A 19,537-nucleotide genomic window follows, 5' to 3' on the forward strand; every position below is an offset into this window, starting at 1 on the left:
AAAAGGAAGTGGAAGTCTTGGCCGGGGGCAGGTGTGAGATGGCCAGGTGTAATCACACACATGCACACACGGGTTGCCAACTTTTCCATAGACCAGGACTGGACACTTGAGGACCAGGGGGTGAGGTGGGGGAATGGTATCCCCTCATTTGCATAAATTTTAGATCCTGCCAATGAACTGCCTAAACAGTGTAATTATGTATCTGCAGAACCATTGGGAGTTGAGGGCTGTGCTGTCCGATCGCAGCATGGGAAAGGAGGCAGGGATACAGCACAGCTCTCTTCCCTTAGGCTCTGACCTGCCTTTCTCTTCCTCTAACTAAGTGGCTGTGGGAAAAAGGAGAATCCACCTGCAAAACTGGACATTTAGTGTCCCTGTCGGTACTTGTGACTGGACACTGTACAGCATGCCTGAAAGCCTGGCTGTCCAGTCCAAAACTTGACAGTTGGTAACCCTATCACACACACATTACTGCTCTCAACTTTCAAACTTGTGCTAATTCATATCCTTTCTTGTGTCTGTTCTTTGTGCTGCAGTCTCACCCCTTCCCTCTGTTCCCTGCAATACGGAAGGAGAGGTTGGGGGGAGGGGGAACAAGAGGGGGGGGGGGCGCTGGATTAAGGAGCAAAGTTTTTTTCTCTGTGTGCTTCAAGCTCACTCCCTCTTCTCCTCTTCCCTGCAGGCTGCCTGAAGTGGAGGGCTTGGGGCAGAGCACCCCTACTGCTCTGCCTTTTAAGCCTGAAAAGAAGCGCAGGAACTGTGTTCCAGGCTGTTGCCCCACAAATTAAGCTCTGCTAATGGTGCTATAGAAATAAGTAGTAGCAGTAGCAGCAGTAGTAGTAGTAGTATGTCTCAAAGGAACCTCAAGTACAAAACTCAGAGATGCTATTAAAAAAAAAAAAGAAGCAGAAGACATGAATGGTAGATGGATCCATTACAAGCTGTTTTTCTGCTTTAGGAGGTCTATATTCAGCACCACTTAGTAAGGACTTATCCGACTAAGTAGTGGTAGCTGAATATCTGGCCATGTTTAGCAGCCACCACTTATCCAGCTAAATGGTGGGGGAGAAATGGGCTTTTTGGGGAGGAGCTACTTATCTGGATAAGTTGTGATAATTAAAATTATCTGGTTAAGTTAACAGGATAAGTCAGACCTGCTGAATAGGAGGTCTGAAGTTAGCCAGATAAGACTTATCCAGCTAACTAGTGACTTATTCGGGGACATTCAGCAACAGAGCCGTGCTGCTGAATATCCCTTGTAAGATACCTGGATAAGTCTTATCTGGCTTACTTACCTTAGACATTTTAAATTGAATGGTCAAGCCCTAAGAGCATAAAAACATAGGAAGCGTCAAGCTGGCTCAGACCAAAGGATCAGAGTCAAGCATCCTGTCTCTGACAGTCCTGGTCATAAAGATGTATCTGGCAGATCCCAAAAAGTAGATCCATTCCTTGTTCAATCCCAGGAATAGGCATTGGCTTTCCCTGAGTCCACCTTAAGGAGAAATTATATCTTACCCGATTCATTTTCTTTCCTTTACTCCTGCTAGACCAGTCTTTACTTTAGGGAAACTCCCCTCTCCGCAATTGGTGGAGACAGAGACCACACCTCTCTGACTTCTTACTTGACGTCATGCTTACTATAAGGAGATGTGGCTTACAGCAGCCATCAGTTGTCTTCTGTCAAAGATGATTCTTGCTCAACTGCCTTCAAATTCTCAAAATAAATTCTTAAAGACACAGAATTTAGCCATTGAGGACATATTCAACTCCGACATGTGGGCATGTATGTCTAACGTGCAAATAATTGGGATATACCTCTGAACTCTCTTCATCGAATCCCGGTAGCCACAAATTTTTTTTTTTTGTGCTTTTCTCTTTCAGTTGCCTCTCCTCGGGCCAAGAAGAGGAAGGGTTAAACTGAGACTTACTGTCCCCACGAGCTCACTCATGCCATGAGACTGGGAACCAGACTGGTCTACTAGGAGTAAAAAGAAAATTATCAGGCAAAATATATTTTCGCCTTCCTTATCCTCCTGCTAGACCAGTCTTTACTTTAGGGATGCACTAAAGCTTGTGGGGTAGATTTTAAAAGCCCTGCGCGTGTAAATCCTGCCGGATTTACGCGCACAGGGCACTTGTGCGCCAGCGTGCCTATTTTGCATAGGCCGCCGGCACGCACAAAGCCCCAGGACGCGTGTAAGTTCTGGGGCTTTGCTTGGGGGGCGGGTCGGGGGCGGCACGGCGTTCGGGGCGTGTCCTGGAGCGTGTCCAGAGGCGTGACTGCAGTCCGGGGGTGGGGCCGAGTGCTCCGGCACAGCAGCCTGTGCCGGGGCAGGGAGCCGATTTTGCGCAGCCTTGCGCGCACTGACCCCGGATTTTAAAAGATATACGCGGCTACGCGCATATCTTATAAAATCCCGCGTACTTTTGTTTGCGCCGGTTACGCGAGCAAATGTATGCGCGCGTGTACTTTTAAAAAATCTGCCCCAATGTCTCTTAGGGCAGGAAGATGAAAGTGCAGCCTCTACTTCTCTAGCCCCAAAGGCAGCATCTGCCCCAGCTACAACGTCAATCCTGTAATATTTAGTGAAAGAGTGTAAGGATACATATTTGGCTGCTCTGCAAATGTCTTCTGGAGTTACCTTGGACACTTCTGCTCATAATGTCGCTTGGGCTCTTGTGGAGTGTGTCCGCAACTCCAGGGGCATTTGCTTTCCTTTTAGGATATAAACTGACCCAATGGCTTCCTTTATCCATCTGGCTAGCGTTGGTTTAGAAGCTGCTTCCCCTTTGTGCGGTCCACCATATAACACAAATAATCTGTTTTCCTAAAGGGATTTATTTCTTTTTAATTCCTTGGGAGCACCTGTCTAACATCCAGACAATGTAGGCTCGGGTCTTTTCCATGGGATCTAGTCACTCTGAATGCAGGTAGAGTGATTGTTTGATTTAGGTGGAAAGAGGACAATATCTTCAGTAGAAAGGAGGGTACTGGTCTAAGTGAGACCTTGTCCCTAGAGAAGTTCAAGCAAGGCTCTCTGACGGAGAGTGCTTGGAGCTCAGAGATCCTTCTAGTCAAACAAATTGCTACCAAGAATATTGTCTTTAGAGACAGATTCTTGAGGGAAGCCAGTTTCAAAGGTTCAAACAATGGTTCTGTCAGTGCCCTTCATACTAGATTCAGGTCCCATCTTTGAATTAAAGGGCGAACGGGGGGTGGGGGGGATCTGATATATTTTGTCCCCTTAAGAAAGTGCACAACATCTGGGTGTTCGAGTATACGTAGGCCCCTAACTGGTCCTCTAAAGCATGAGATCGCTGCCATCTGCACACTCAGTGAACTGAGTGCCAGTCCTTTATCTAGACCTTTTTGAATGAAAAGCAAGATGTGGCATATGTCTGCCCTTCAGGGGGAATTTCCTTAAGGCAACAAAAGTTCTTCAACAAACGCCACACCCGAATATAGGACAACAAGGTCGAAGTCTTTTTGGCTTTTAGCATGGTCAGTATGACTGCAGGGCAATATCCTTTCCATGCCATAAGACAGAATGGAGCTGGATCTTAAATTGTGACTGGGCCTTGGTGCAGCAATCCTTGCTCAGCTGGAAGACATAGTGGGGCACCCAGCAGGAGTCTCTAGAGGTCCGCATACCATGCCCTCCTTGGCCAATCTGGAGCTAGGGCTGGATGATGCTCTATTCTCTCCAGAGTTTTCCCTGTCAGAGGCCATGGGGGGAAAACATAGAGTAGGCCCTTGACTGGCCAAGGCCTGGAGCTGGGATTCCTTCTTCGACTGAAGAAGCTGCTCACTTTCGCATTATTTTAGGATGCCATCAAATCCATTGTAGGCGTTCCCCCAACTGTCTATGATCATGTGAAATGCTTCCATGCCGAGTTCCCATTCCCCAGGATTCAGCTTGTTTCTGCTTAGAAAATCCGCTTGGGCATTGTCTGTTCCTGCAATATGATAGTAAGGACAGATTCTGTTCTGCCCACTCACAGATGTTTGCGGCTTTGAGGGCTAGTGTTTGGCTGCACGTTTTCCCCTGCCACTGCACACATGAGACTGCCACTGCATTGTCCGAGAAAATTCTGACTGCCCTTTATAGCTCTTAGCTCTAATCTGTTCGATGCGCAGGATCTTTCTTGCTCTGACCACTGTCCCTGTGCCATGAGGCCGAAGCAGTGAGCTCCCCTGCTGAAACTGCTGGCATCTGTGGTTATGATCGCCTATGTGGGTGGAGACAGACTCATTCCTTTTAGTAAATTGATGGGTTGAGTCCACCAATCTAGACTGTCCATTACTGGAGCATGTAGGGGTATCTCGCACCTGAGGCTGGAGACCATCCTGCTAGGAGAGCCTTTTGTAGTGGATGCATGGCACCAGGTCTGTTGTTGCTGCCATGAGTCCTAGTAGATGCATGACGTCCCAGGTTTTGGCAGTCTAATGTCCCTGAAAGTCTGAGGTAAGAGAGATTAACATCTCCACCCTTTTCTGAGTGAAGTACACCCTACCTTCTTTTGTGTCGATTTGTGCCCACAGGAACTCCAAGGTCTGGAAAGGAATACGATGAGTGATGTTATCAAATTTGCAGATGATACAAAATTATTCAGAGTAGTTAAATCACAAGCAGACTGTGATACATTACAGGAGGACCTTGCAAGACTGGAAGATTGGGCATCCAAATGGCAGATGAAATTTAATGTGGACAAGTGCAAGGTGTTGCATATAGGGAAAAATAACCCTAGCTGTAGTTACACGATGTTAGGTTCCATATTAGGAGCTACCACCCAAGAAAGAGATCTAGGCGTCATAGTAGATAATACATTGAAATCGTCAGCTCAGTGTGCTGCAGCAGTCAAAAAAGCAAATAAAATGTTAGGAATTATTAGGAAGGGAATGGTTAATAAAACGGAAAATGTCATAATGCCTCTATATCGCTCCATGGTGAGACCACACCTTGAATACTGTGTACAATTCTGGTCGCCGTATCTCAAAAAAGATATAGTTGCAATGGAGAAGGTACAGAGAAGGGCAACCAAAATGATAAAGGGGATGGAACAGCTCCCCTATGAGGAAAGGCTGAAGAGGTTAGGGCTGTTCAGCTTGGAGAAGAGACGGCTGAGGGGGGATATCATAGAGGTCTTTAAGATCATGAGAGGTCTTGAACGAGTAGATGTGACTCGGTTATTTACACTTTCGAATAATAGAAGGACTAGGGGGCATTCCATGAAGTTAGCAAGTAGCACATTTAAGACTAATCGGAGAAAATTCTTTTTCACTCAACGCACAATAAATCTCTGGAATTTGTTGCCAGAGGATGTGGTTAGTGCAGTTAGTGTAGCTGGGTTCAAAAAAGGTTTGGATGAGTTCTTGGAGGAGAGGTCCATTAGCTGCTATTAGTCAAGTTTGCTTGGGGAGTGGTCACTGCTATTGATTGCATCAGTGGCATGGGATCTTCTGGGTGTTTGGGTGGTTGCCGGGTTCTTGTGGCCTGGTTTGGCCTCTGTTGGAAACGGGATGCTGGGCTTGATGGACCCTTGGTCTGACCCAGCATGGCAATTTCTTATGTTCTTATGGGTGGAAGAGAGATTGGGTGATGAATTACAAAAAGAGCAATCTAAATTGTTCTAGAAAACTTATTACCATGGCCATGGCCTGGATATTCTCCTGTATGGACTTTGCCCGGATAAGCCAGTCATCCAGATAAGGGTGTACTAGTATTCCTTGTCTGCATAGAGATGCTGCTACTACTATCATTACCTTGGTAAAGGTTCTTGGTGCTGTTGCAATTCCAAATGGTAGCACCTGAAATTGAAAATGTTTTCCTGCAGTGCAAAATTGTAAGAGCCTTTGGTAAGGGTCTCTTTTTAGGGATCTGAAAATAGGCTTCCGCTAAATCAAAGGCCAGAAACTCCCCATCTTTTACTGCTGCCAATACTGAGGTCAGGATTTCCATTTGAAAATGTGGTACCCTGAGGAATTTGTTGACTCCCTTGAGGTCCAGCACTAGATGGAACAACCTGTCTTTTTTGAAGACCACAAAGTAAATGGAGTATGTCCCTAAGCCCTGTTCTTTAACAGGGATTGGCACAATCACTTGTTCCTGCAGTCTGCATAGGGTCGACTCTATGGCTTCTCTCTTCTCTGGCGAAGTGCACAGAGAAGTCACAAAGACTTGAGGAACCAGCTCTCTTAATTCGGGTGCATAAACCTTTCAGACGACTTCCAGAACCCACTGGTCCTTTATGACTTGGGTCCACTCTGTGTAAAACCACCATAAGCGTCCATCTACTGGTGGAATTCCTAGAGAGACCCATTGACTGTCACTTGGATGAGCAGCTGGTTCCTGCCTGAGTCTGGGGTTCATTCCTAGGCCTCCTGACTCCTCAAAAGGGCTGAGCCCTAGATTTTCTAGATTGCTGTGTATCGTAGCTCTATATCCGTGATAGTCTCTGAGTCAGTACCACCTTGAGGCCCTAGAGCTAGCTCATGTTTGTCCTCTGGCAACTTTAATGATTTTGATTCTTCCAAGCCCTTTTCAAGTTTCTCTAGCTCTTCTCCAAATAAGAGCCCCCCCTTTGAGGGGAGCGTGGGAGTAGAGAGAGAGACGCCCCTGACTGAGAAAGACCATCTGACACTGACCTCTGGCGCTCTGAAACCGGAGAATTGTTACCACACTGACCCGGAGGGAACAGCGAAACCGGAGAGAACATCACATGTTCGGAGAGACCCAGCAAAGACGCTCCAGTGACGTCAGCAGTCGGCGTCTGCTGTATAAATTCAGACAGCAGACTCGAGGTAGTCGGGGAGCGTGGGAGTAGAGAGAGAGACGCCCCCGATGGAGAAAGACCATCTGACACTGACCTCTGGCGCTCTGAAACCGGAGAATTGTTACCACACTGACCCGGAGGGAACAGCGAAACCGGAGAGAACATCACATGTTCGGAGAGACCCGGCAAAGACGCTCCAGTGACGTCAGCAGTCGGCGTCTGCTGTATAAATTCAGACAGCAGACTCGAGGTAGTCGGGGAGCGTGGGAGTAGAGAGAGAGACGCCCCCGACGGAGAAAGACCATCTGACACTGACCTCTGGCACTCTGAAACCGGAGAATTGTTACCACACTGACCCGGAGGGAACAGCGAAACTGGAGAGAACATCACGTGTTCGGAGAGACCCGGCAAAGACGCTCCAGTGACGTCAGCAGTCAGCGTCTGCTGTATAAATTCAGACAGCAGACTCGAGGTAGTCGGGGAGCGTGGGAGTAGAGAGAGAGACGCCCCCGACGGAGAAAGACCATCTGACACTGACCTCTGGCGCTCTGAAACCGGAGAATTGTTACCACACTGACCCGGAGGGAACAGCGAAACCGGAGAGAACATCACGTGTTCGGAGAGACCCGGCAAAGACGCTCCAGTGACGTCAGCAGTCGGCGTCTGCTGTATAAATTCAGACAGCAGACTCGAGGTAGTCGGGGAGCGTGGGAGTAGAGAGAGAGATGCCCCCGACGGAGAAAGACCATCTGACACTGACCTCTGGCGCTCTGAAACCGGAGAATTGTTACCACACTGACCCGGAGGGAACAGCGAAACCGGAGAGAACATTACATGTTCGGAGAGACCCGGCAAAGACGCTCCAGTGACGTCAGCAGTCGGCGTCTGCTGTATAAATTCAAACAGCAGACGGCGCCCCGCCGTCAACGGCGCGCCGCCTAAGCCGCATGCCACCAAAGGGGCGCGCGGCTCTGTCCGGCTCAGTCCGGAGAAGGCGGGAGAAGGCTTTCTCCGTTGTTTGGCCAAAGCGACTGAAGGAACCATCCCGAGTACCCCATAGTATTTAATGGGGAGGAAAAGGAAATTGAAATCTTTCCCAGTATCGCCGGTAACATCCAAGGGCCCCATGGACAGTCATGTCGTAAGAATGACTGAGTCACCACGAGAGGACAATATAGAGGACCAGTTTTCTGGCTCTCTTAGTCCTGGTGAAGGACCTTCACTTCCACCACAACCGCAACCATCAATACCAGATGATTTCCTGCAGTTAGAAGCGAGCAGTCCACCTGGAGGAAGAGACTGTTCAACTCCTACAGAGAATCAGATAAGTGGTTCAATTATGGCAACGGGGACAGGATCGGGGGATTTAATAAGGCCTGAGATATGGCCTCTAGATCCTCCTGATAATCTGTCCCTAACAGATATATGGAAATTGATGGCTACTGTTAATAATAATGTCTCAAAAATGAATGAGTCTGTGTTGGGAACTGTGAATGTGAATAAACAGCAGATAGAAGAGCAGAGAAAAGAAGTAGTCAGTTTAAAGGATAATATGAGTAAGGTAACATCTAAAATTAAATTATTGGAAAATACTGGGATTGCTCAAATCAAAGATAGCTTATCCACTCGTAGAGAGTTGGAAAATATCGAGAATTTGGTCAGATATAAAAACTTGCGAATAGTTAATTTTCCTCAAACCAGACTCCTATCTCCAGCTGAAATGTTAAAGAAATATTTTAGAGAAATCTTGCACTATTCAGAAACAGATTTACCTGTATTTTCTAAGGCCTTCTACTTCTCTAAGAAAGTAGGTAGGCCTGAGGAGGAAAATCCGGAGATATCGTCAATTGGAGTCTCTACTTTTTTAGAGGAGTCGATTGACATTATACAAAAGAGGGCTACTTTATTTGTTTCAATGTTATTGGAATCTGATAAAGATAAAGTCTTTAGAGACTTTTTTAAATATAGAGATATGTGTTTTTGTGGACAAAAGGTTCTAATGTTCCCAGATGTGGCTCGAGCCACTCAGGCTAAACGGAAACATTTTCTTTCTTTAAAAAGTAAAGTAGTAACCCTTGGTGCAACTTTTTTCTTGAAATATCCGGCAATTTGTATTATTACGTTTAAAGGGAAGAAATACAGTTTCATAGATCCATTACATCTAGAGACTTTTATATTAGATAAAGATAGGAATGGAGGAAGTAGTCAAGAAGGACAAAGTTGAAATTGTTTCGTCTCTCTCTCTCAATGGTTGGTAAATATTTTTGAATAATGTTATGTTATGTCTCCCCCATTTTATAGGTAATGTAATAAGAGGAAAAAAAACACTTTTTGATTTGATCTATACAACTATATGAATGTCAAATATGGTTTTCTGTATTACTTATTTGGAATTTTGTTTAAAAAGTTTTAAATGAAAATTCAATAAAGAAATAATAAAAAAAAAAAAAAAAAGAGCCCCCCTTTGAAGGGTAGTTTGGTCAACCTGGACTGTGACGCCATATCTGCTGCCCAGTTCCTTCACCACTTCAGCCTCCTTGCTACCACATCTGCGGCCAGGGCTTAGGAGGACATTCTTAGAAGGTCATAGAGGTGAATGCAAGGAAAGCTACTCCTGATTCAAATTGGGCTATCTCTTCTGATTCCCGAAGTGTTGGACTCATCTGCAAAGTGCTCTTGCTACTAATTCTCTACACACTGAGGCTTGTACGCCCGATGTATTAGTCATAAAGGCTTTTTTCATTATCGCCTCCATCTTCCTGTCCTGGTGGTCGCTTAATGATGTGCACCCTTCCACAGGAATTGTGGTTTTGCGGGTTACTGCCAACACTGAAGCATCTACTCTTGGGAACTTTAGGAGGGTATCTTTTGTTTCTTGGGTTAGAGAGTATAATTTCTCTAGTGCCTTGGTGCCTGTTAAAGGCCCCTGATGCAATTCCCACTCTTCCATTATCATTTCCTTCAGTGCTGAATGTAGTGGGAAGGTATTAGGAGTTCTCAGTCTTCCCCGTCCCCGTAAAATAGGATCTCCATCCATTTGATTTCTTTCCATGGTATCAGAGATCTTAAGTGCCACTAGGGTGTCTGTAATTAAGGTTGGCAGTTCTTCTTTTCGAAAGAGGCAAACCACTGAGGAATCCTCATCTTCAGAGGACTCTTCCCTTCCATGATTTTCTGATTGGTCAGAATCCAGGCTCCCTGGGGATTCCCTGGGTTCTAACATAGAGGCTTTACAAGGTAGTCTCAGGCTCCCAACCAGTAGTTTAACCTGTTTGTGAGGGGGCTCATCGACAACTCCTAAGGCAAGGGTCCCAGACCTTGATTCACTTGCATTGTCTCATAGCCTTGGTGCATAAGCAAAAATAAACTCAGTTGAAAAGCCCTAATATGGGACTTGCCTCAAGGTTCTGGTATAGTTGCCTTACTCTGTATGCTTCCAGAGGGAAGTATGGAGGGGAGTTCATTAAGGATTGTATTTTCCAGTCCCTCCCTGTCTTTTATCTGGGGGCTACTAGGCTCTTCCTGTTCCTCCCAGGGGTTCTCTTTCTTCTTGTGACCCCGATTCTGTGTCACATAGTGGGCAAATTGAGCCAGCTACTGTGGGCACTGTCTTAGTCCCACAGACTGGGCACTGCCTGCCCCTGTTCACTTTGTCTGTAGTTTCTGTTATACATGCTAGCAGTCAGTATTCCCCACACTCCATTCCGCATGTAGCCTTCGTTGTTCGCAGATAACCACACCTACCTTTTGTTCAGCATACAATTTCTATTCAACACAGAACATCTTGTGTAACTGCTGCCTGACATACTGTTCACTGCAGAGAGTGCACGGATGCCTGCGCGAAGCTTCCACTCACGTGTAACAGCTGTTTGTGCTGGTGTCAGTGGTTCTTTAATTATACTCGCTAGTATTTCCCCACTTGCCTTGTCCTGATAAGCCCTGATCCGGAGGTCCTCTGTGGAGAACGTAGAGGAGAAGGAGTGTTGGGGAAATCCAAGAGTTCTTTAGAAGAGCTATGGTGGCCACACCAGGACCCCGCAGGGTATGGGAGCATTACCCGAGAGGCTCGACTGAAAATTTAGAGATAAGAGACTCAGGAGCTAGCTTCCCATGGGATACTTTGTAAAGAGTCAAAGGGGGTCTGAGAACCAGCAACTAGAACAGGACAAGCTTTAGTGAAGATTCTGATCCACCTTCTGCTGGAGACAGAGAAAAACTGACGGCTACCCTAAGCCACACTTCCTTATAGTGAGCATGATGTCATGGTAGAAGTCAGTGAGGTGTGGCCTCTGTCTCCACCAACTGCGGAGAGGGGAGTTTCCCTAAATTAAAGACTGGTCTAGCAGGAGGATAAGGAATAATGGTTTATGGACTTTTTTTTCCCAGGAATTTGCAAACCCCTTTTAAACTTAGCTATGCTATAAGCCTTGATCACATTCTCTGGCAACCAATTTCACAGTTTCATTGTGTGCTGAGTGAGAAAATACTTTTTACAATATATTTTACATCTGCTACCCGCTATTGCATGGATCATCTCCAAATCCTAGTACTATCTGAAAGGGTAAATAGCAATTCCCAATTTACTCTTTCTTTAGAAACCTTTGTCATTTCTCCTCTGTCATCTCTTCTCCAAGCTGAAGAGCCCTAATCTGTTTAGCTTTTCTTCCCAAGGGAACCGTTTCATTTCCTTTATCATTGTTGTCACCCTTCTCTTTACCTTTTCTAGTTCTTCTATATCTTTCTTGATATGGGGCAACATCATGGATCTATACAGAGGTATTATGGATATTCTCAGTTTTATTATGCATTCCTTTCTGAATAATTCCTAACATTCTATATGCTTTTTTTTTTTTTTTGCTGCCGCATACTGAGCTGAGCATTTCAAAACAATCACTCCAAAATTCTCTTCCCAGACAGTAACTCCTAACATGGAACCCAGCATTGGTACCTATAGTTAGGATTATTTTTTCCCCATGTGCATTTGTCCACATTAAATTTCATCTGCCATTTAGATGCCCAGTTACAAGTCTGGCCAGGTCCTTCTGCAGTTCCTTAAAGCCTGCTTGACTATTTTTCTGCCATCTGCAGATTTGATCATTCCACTTGTTGCACCCCTTTACAGATCATTAATGAATAAGTTAAACAACTCTGGTACCAGCTCAGGGAATCTTCACTATTTAGCTTTCTCCATTTGGAAAACTGACCATTTATTTCTATTCTTTGCTCCCAATCTTTTAAGCAGTTATCAATCCACAGTAAGATATTGCCTTCTATGGCATGACTTTTTAGTTTCTGAGGAGTCTCTCATGAGGGTCTTTATCAGATACCTTCTAAAAATCCAAATATACTATATCGATCAACTCATCTGAGTAAAGGAGAGCCTAGTGGTTACAGCAGTGGGCTGCAAAGCAGGCAAGCTAGGGCTCAACTACCACAGCTTCAACCTTTTTTTGCTCAGGTACAAACGTACAGGGTAAGTTTCAAAGGAAAATGTAAATGTAACATACTATCATAGCAATTTTCAAAAGCCTATTTACCTGTATGAAGTGCATTTAATGCAGGTAAAACCTATTGATAATTCAATGGCATCTATTGTAGCAATTTTCAAAGCCTTTTGAATTGTCAATAGATTTTACTCGCATTAAGTGTATGTAACACAGGTAAATGGGCTTTTGAAAATTGCTACGATAATATTACATTTACATTTTCCTTTGAAAATTACCCTGCTCTTTCCTCACTGTACCAAGCTCCAGATACATTCCTCCTTCCTCACGCCACTCTATGAATCATACTCTCTCTCACCATGCTGCACTCCAGGCTCTCTCCTTCCCCTCTCACTCCATTCTGTGAATTGTACTTTCCTCACCACACCAGGCTCCAGATATTCTCCTTCTCTGCTCTATGAATCGTATTCTTTCTCAACATACCACACTCTAGACTCCCTCCTTCCTGCTCACTCCACTCTCTGACTCATATTCTCTTCACGGGACTGGATTTAAAAAAGCTTTGGACAAGTTCCTGGAGGAAAAGTGTATGAAGAGGAATTAACCAGGTAGACTTGGAGAAAGCCGCATAAGCAGCATGGAATCTGCCCACCGTATGGGATCCTGCCAAGTACTTGTGACCTGGATTGGCTACTGCTGGAAACAGGACACTGGGCCTGATGGACCCATGGTCTGAGCCAGTTTTACAGTTCTTATGTTTTTATCAGCTGTAACCAAAGAAATAAAGGCCATGCTCTTAGGATTTCAGAAGACAATTCACCAGCTACGATTAATTCCTGATTATTTCCCAGCCATGTAGATGCAAAGGAATTAGGGCTGCCTGAGATATTGGCAGCTCTGCCATAGTGTCCCTCGTCCCTCCTTGTTGTTAAACGTACCTTAATAAAGCTGATGGTATTATGGTAAAACTCTTGAGGGGTTCGATGGATGATGTGCTCCAGTGCCCCCTGGACAATTGTGCAAGGCCCCAGAATCCGCTGACTTAATCGGATGAGCCCATCTCTGATCTGAAATGCATCAGGTTACAGGTAAGTTCTTATACGGCACACCTGCAGCACCGTGGCCAAAACCAAAAGAGCAGACATACTCTGTCCTCATGGAGGTCCATTGATGGCTCATTGCACAGAAAGCCAAATGTACAGGTCAGACAACTGAAACTTTAGCTCACAGACAGCTCTGTCACTTATGTCACTTGCTCTAGACACATGGCACTTTAACACTTATTTGGCTTCATGCGGCTAAATTCTGAGTAGTGTTCCTGAGAGAGATTATAGCTGATAATGCTAAGTTTATCAAGCACTGTGAAAGGCTGTAGCACAAACCAGAGGAATACTGTAGGTATTTTTTTTTCTATACCTGAACTATCTGAAAGGCAGAATAAAAATAAATAAATAAATAAATAAATGTATGAAGACTGATCTATGTTGTTTATTGTGAAATGTTTTTATAATTATGTATTATTTGGGAGGCAATCTTCAAAAGAACTCACATAGATGCAAAGTTTGCAGGTACTTTAACTCCCCAGACTTTGCACCTTCGTAATGCAGTCTGTTCCAGCTTCCTAGTGAGAGTGGGGTGAGAGATCATGCTATGGCAGGGATAAATTGTTATCAAATTGCTATCAAATACAAACAACAATAAGAATATTGTTGTTTGTATTTGATAGTGATTATTATGTGTGGGTTTGGAAGGAAATGTATAGTTTTGATTTGCTTGAGTTTATGAGGATGGAGAAGGAGAGAGGCAGCTTGAGGTAAGGGTTCCTTATTTATTTATTTATTTATTTATTTTTGGTTTTTATATACCGAAAGTTCCTGTATAAAATACATATCACTCCGGTTCACAGGTAACTGGAATAACTACCGCCGTGTGGCGGTTTACAAGGAACATATCAAACGATTTACATAGAACATATCAAACGATTGCTTTATGATTATGTATATTAACATTTATATTGTTATCTCTCTGTGCTATGAGGCCTGTTGTAACATGTATTAAGCATGAATAAACTTACATTATATGACATTATGCTACATCACATTACCTATTCTCGGGAAAACGTAGACACAGAGAGAGATCGGTATCTGCTTTTTCTGCTGGCATTTCTTCCCTTCATATGAGCATGCATTGTTTCCCGCTCCTGACTTAACCACACCCATTTAGTTTTTGTCCAGGTAAAAATACATGTCTTGATTCTTGCACCTACTTTGCATAAAGACTGGGAAATTTTCAAACATTCAGTTTAGCCAGGAAAATGTCTTTTGAAAATTGCCCACTTTGGAGGTCATTTGCAAAGTCACATGCATAAACTCCAGTTTTAAGCATGAAAATGCCTCTTTGAAGATAGTCCCGCTGTTGCGGTCTGCTCCGCTTCCCCTCTCTCCTCGTTGACCGGCGCTTACCTTCGGGCCAGGGAACGCCGCGCTCACCACCCTCCGGCTCCCAGGAACGCTCATAGGCCCATGTGGCTTCTGCCATTTCCTTGCCCCGCTTGCAGTGGCCGCGCGCGCGAGTATGGACTCTTTGGGCGCCCAGAACCCGGAAGCCTGGCTCCGCCCGCAGTGATGACGTCACCTGCTACCCAGATATAACCGGCTCTCAGACTATTCCTCTTCGCCTTGCAACGAGGTTCACTACAGTCCTGTAGCTCTGAGTTGCGTTCCTTGCTGTGTTTCCTGCCTGCCTTGACTTTGGTTCGTCCTGACTACGCCTTGCCTGCCGCCTGCCTTGACTTCGGTTCGTCCTGACTACGCCTCGCCTGCCGCCTGCCTTGACTTCGGTTCGTCCTGACTACGCCTTGCCTGCTGCCTGCCTTGACTTCGGTTCGTCCTGACTACGCCTCGCCTGCTGCCTGCCTTGACTTCAGTTCATCCTGACTACGCCTCGCCTGCTGCCTGCCTTGACTTCAGTCCGTCCTGACTATGCCTTGCTCGCTGCCTGCTACCAGCCTTGTCCTCAGCGTGGCCTGCTCCAGCGCCTGCCGGCAGCCTTGCTTCGCCACAACCCCGGACACCACGTCAAGCGCCCCTTGCAACTACGCCTGTGAGATAGAGTTGTCTCTGCTGTCTCCTAAGTCCCAAGGTGCTGGAACCCTACGGGCCCCTCCTGGGGGGTTCGCGGTGCCCGGGTGAAGCTCTTGTCTTGAACTCTATTCTCCCTGAACTGTCTAGTTCCTTGCTGCTGCCTCTCTCACTAGCACCTAAGTCCCAAGGCGCCAGAACCCTACAGGCTCCTCCTGGGGGGTTGCTAGGTGTCCTGGTGAAGAGCTTGTGCTAGTCCTGTTACCGCTGGTTATACCTGCTTCTCTGTTGCTGGACTCTCTCTCTGGGGCCCAAGTCCCAAGGTGCCGGAACCCTACGGGCTCCTCCTGGGGGGTCTGTGTACCCGGGTGAAGATCTTGTATCAGACTCTATTGCTACTAAACATCCTAGCCCTCTGAGTCTTGGCTCCGCCTCCCGACCTACTCCGCCCCTCGGGGTGGGTTGGCCCAAGGGTCCACTATTCAGCCGCAGAACCCGGCCGTAACAGATTGCAAGGCCATGGACTCGGCGGAGGCCCCGAGCCTGCAGGCCATTCCGGGAATGGCTCAGCGTCTCCAGCAGCAACAACGGTGTATAGATACACGAGCAGCTACTGTGGAACAGTTGGCCGCCCAACTGGAAATCTTGGCTCGGGAATCTCATCAGGTATCTACCGCCTCTAAAGTCCCAGCGACGCAACTACCTACGCCTCCCCGATATGCCGGGGATAGCAAGTCCTGCCGAGGGTTTTTAAACCAATGTCAGGTGCGGTTTACCCTCCTTCCAGCTCAGTTTCCTTCAGACACAGAGAAGATGGCCTTCATATTCTCTCTATTGGACGGTAAGGCCCTTAACTGGGCCTCTCCCTTATGGGAGCGACGGGACTCCATGCTCCAGAATTTGGAAGAGTTCCTCACTAACTTCCGGCTTGCTTTTGACGATCCTGCCCGCCTCAGTACAGTAGCCTCAGAACTCCTTACCCTCAGGCAAGGAGCTCGTTCCGTGGCAGACTACGTCATTGAGTTTCGGACACTGGCCATTGAGGTCGGTTGGCAGGATGATTGTTTGAAGGGCATCTTTCTGGAGGGACTATCTGGCCGTATCAAGGACGAATTAGCAGGCCGAGATCTCCCAGGAGACCTCAATGATCTCATCGAACTAGCCGGTAGAGTGGACCGTCGTCTTCAACAGCGAGCTAAAGAAACTCGCTCCATCCGCAAGCCACCTACCGTTCATAGACCCAGGAGTACTGGCATACCTCCCACGCCAATGTCCGGAGGGGAGCCCATGCAACTGGGCCGGTCCCCATTAATCCCTGAGGAGAAGAGGAGACGCCGTACACTGGGCCTCTGCCTCTACTGTGGAAACAAGGGGCATTTCCTTTCAACTTGCCCGGAACGTCCGGGAAACGCCATTGCCTAGGCTATACGGAGGAGCTACACCTAGGCATTTCTGGAACCGCTCCTCTCTGCACCTTACCGGTCACCTTGAAGTATCCCGGTGGAGAAATCCAGCTTCGAGCATTCATCGACTCTGGTGCGGAAGGGAATTTTATAGTGGCCGACTTGGTGGCCCAGCTAGCCCTTCCCACAGTCCAAAGGAGCCCTCCTCTATGGATCTCGTCTATCCGAGGCACTTTGCTCCCCGGAGTCATTACCAGCTCCACCGTACCCATTACGCTACAGACCGGGTTACTACACTCCGAGCAGATTTCATTCCTTGTCCTGGAACGGGCCGTGCATCCCTTGGTTCTGGGCCTCCCATGGCTCCGTCTGCACTCGCCTTCCATCCAATGGGATGACTTTCAGCTGACTCGGTGGGGCCCAGCCTGTTTTGGCCATTGCCTACAACCCCCGTCTCCGTCCAGACCCCTAAGCGTTTGCTCATCCCAGCTGTTACCTGAACCATACCGGTCCTATGAAGAAGTCTTTTCAAAGGAGATGGCGGAGATCCTCCCACAGCATCGGCCGTTTGATTGTTCTATTGACTTACTCCCGGGGACCACTCCGCCCCGCGGCCGTGTATACCCGCTGTCTTTACCTGAAACCAAGGCCATGTCGGAATATGTGGCGGAAAATTTGGCCAAGGGGTTCATCCGGCCATCTCGTTCGCCAGCAGGTGCTGGTTTCTTTTTTGTGGCCAAGAAGGATGGGACACTTCGGCCCTGTATCGATTATCGGGGATTGAATGCAATTACCAAGCGGGATCGTTATCCCCTCCCGTTGATCCCGGAACTACTGGATCGCCTCCAAGGTGCTCAGGTATTCACCAAATTGGACCTGAGGGGGGCTTATAATCTGGTGCGCATCCATCCCGGAGATGAGTGGAAGACGGCGTTCAACACCCGGGACGGGCACTATGAATATCTCGTAATGCCCTTTGGTCTCTGCAACGCCCCAGCCATCTTCCAACACCTTATTTATTTATTTATTTATTTAGAAACTTATATATACCGGTATTTGTGGGGACATCATACCGGTTCACATAGTAACTGAAAGATTGGAAAATACATTGCAACAGGGGAATGTAACTGGGCGGGGGGAAGAACAGAAAGGCAGTAGGAAGGATAGGAGAACAAGAAGGTAATAACCAAAACAATTTACAATGAAAGTCTCCTTAATATAAGGAGGTCACCTGAAAGGGGACTGCGAGGGGGAGTGGAAGGAGTTATTCTGTGTAAGCATGGTTGAACAGGAGAGTTTTTAATTTCTTTTTGAATTTAAATGCACAGGGTTCAAGTCGCATGTGGACAGGTAGTGTATTCCAGAGAACGGGCCCGGCAATAGAGATGGCACGGTCTCGGGTGGAGGAGAGATGTGCCAGTTTCAAGGATTGAACATGTAGGGTGCCTTTGGTAGATCTGGTGGCTCGGGTGGACAGGGGGGCAGTGAAAGGGAGGTCGAGCCAGTTGGAGTTGTGGGTGTAAATGGACTTGTGAATTATGGTCAGAGTTTTGTAGTGTATACGGGACATTATGGGGAGCCAATGTAAATCCTTGAGGATGGGGGTAATATGGTCATGTTTGCGTGTGTTTGTAATGAGTCTTGCAGTAGCATTTTGCAGAAGTTGAAGGGGTTTGATAGAAGACAATGGGAGCCCTAAGAGGAGGGCATTACAGTAATCTAGTTTGGAGGTGAGGGTAGCTTGGATCACTGTGCGGAGGTCATGGGCGTAGAGCAGGGGTCTGAGTTTCTTTAGTACATTTAGCTTGAAGAAGCCAGTTTTGAGGATGAAGTTGATGTGAGGTTTCATACTTAGGTTGGGATCAAGAAGGACTCCGAGGTCTCTAACGGAGGGTTGAGCTGTGAGGAGGTTAAGTTTAGGGTCGTTAGGTAGGAGGTCAGGGGGGTGCGAGGAGATGTGAAGGAGTTCCGTTTTGTTGGTGTTGAGAGCAAGCTGAAGGTTGGTGAGGAGGGCGTTGATGGCTGCAAGGCACTTTTCCCAGTGCTCGAGGGCGTCAGATATGGAGTTGTGAATGGGAATGATGATCTGTACATCATCAGCATAAAGGTAGAATTTGAGTTTAAGGTCAGTGAGGAGGTGGCAGAGGGGAGTGAGGTAAATGTTGAATAGGGTAGATGAGAGTGATGAGCCTTGCGGGACTCCTTGTTGTAGGGGGTATGAGGCAGATAGGTTGTTTCCAATTTTCACAGAGAACTTTCTGTTAGAGAGATAGGATTTGAACCAAGCAAGAGCTATTCCTGAGATGCCGATGCTTTCTAGCCGTGTCAGGAGGTGGTGGTGGCTGATGGTGTCAAAGGCCGCTGAGATGTCAAGAAGGGCGAGGAGGTAACTGTGGCCTTGTCCCAGACCTCTGAGGAGATAGTCAGTGAGGGAGAGCAGTAAGGATTCGGTGTTGAAGTGCTTCCTGAATCCAAATTGGGAGACATGGAGAATATCATGGTTTTCTAGGTAGTCCATGAGTTGTGAATTTACCACCTTTTCCATAAGTTTGGAGATAAAAGGGAGATTGGAAATGGGGCGGAAGTTGGAAGGGTCTTTGAGGTCTAGAGAGGGTTTCTTGAGGAGGGGTTTGACAACAGCGTGTTTGAGGGAATCTGGGACTATCCCGTGGGTGATGGAGCAGTTGATAATCTCAGCTATGGTGCTGGATATGCTGTTGGGAATGGCTATTAGCGCTTTGGTGGGAATGGTGTCGTTGGGATGAGAGGCAGGTTTAAGTTTTCGGAGGAGGCCTGTAATTTCTTTAGAGGAGGTAAGATCCATTGTGGCCAA

General features: G+C 46.8%; 1 protein-coding gene across 1 annotated transcript in view; it reads right to left on the reverse strand.

Annotated features, from left to right (window-relative positions):
• The window catches only part of TAT (tyrosine aminotransferase), a 124,077-nt gene that overhangs the window by 15,585 nt on the left and 88,955 nt on the right, over positions 1–19,537 (reverse strand). Inside the window, exon 9 of the mRNA XM_029608248.1 lies at positions 13,160–13,288. Coding sequence (XP_029464108.1) covers positions 13,160–13,288 — 129 coding nt within the window. The remainder of the gene's footprint in view (positions 1–13,159; positions 13,289–19,537) is intronic.

This window comes from Rhinatrema bivittatum, chromosome 7, assembly GCF_901001135.1.
Source record: "Rhinatrema bivittatum chromosome 7, aRhiBiv1.1, whole genome shotgun sequence".
Taxonomy (NCBI): Eukaryota; Metazoa; Chordata; class Amphibia; order Gymnophiona; family Rhinatrematidae; genus Rhinatrema; species Rhinatrema bivittatum.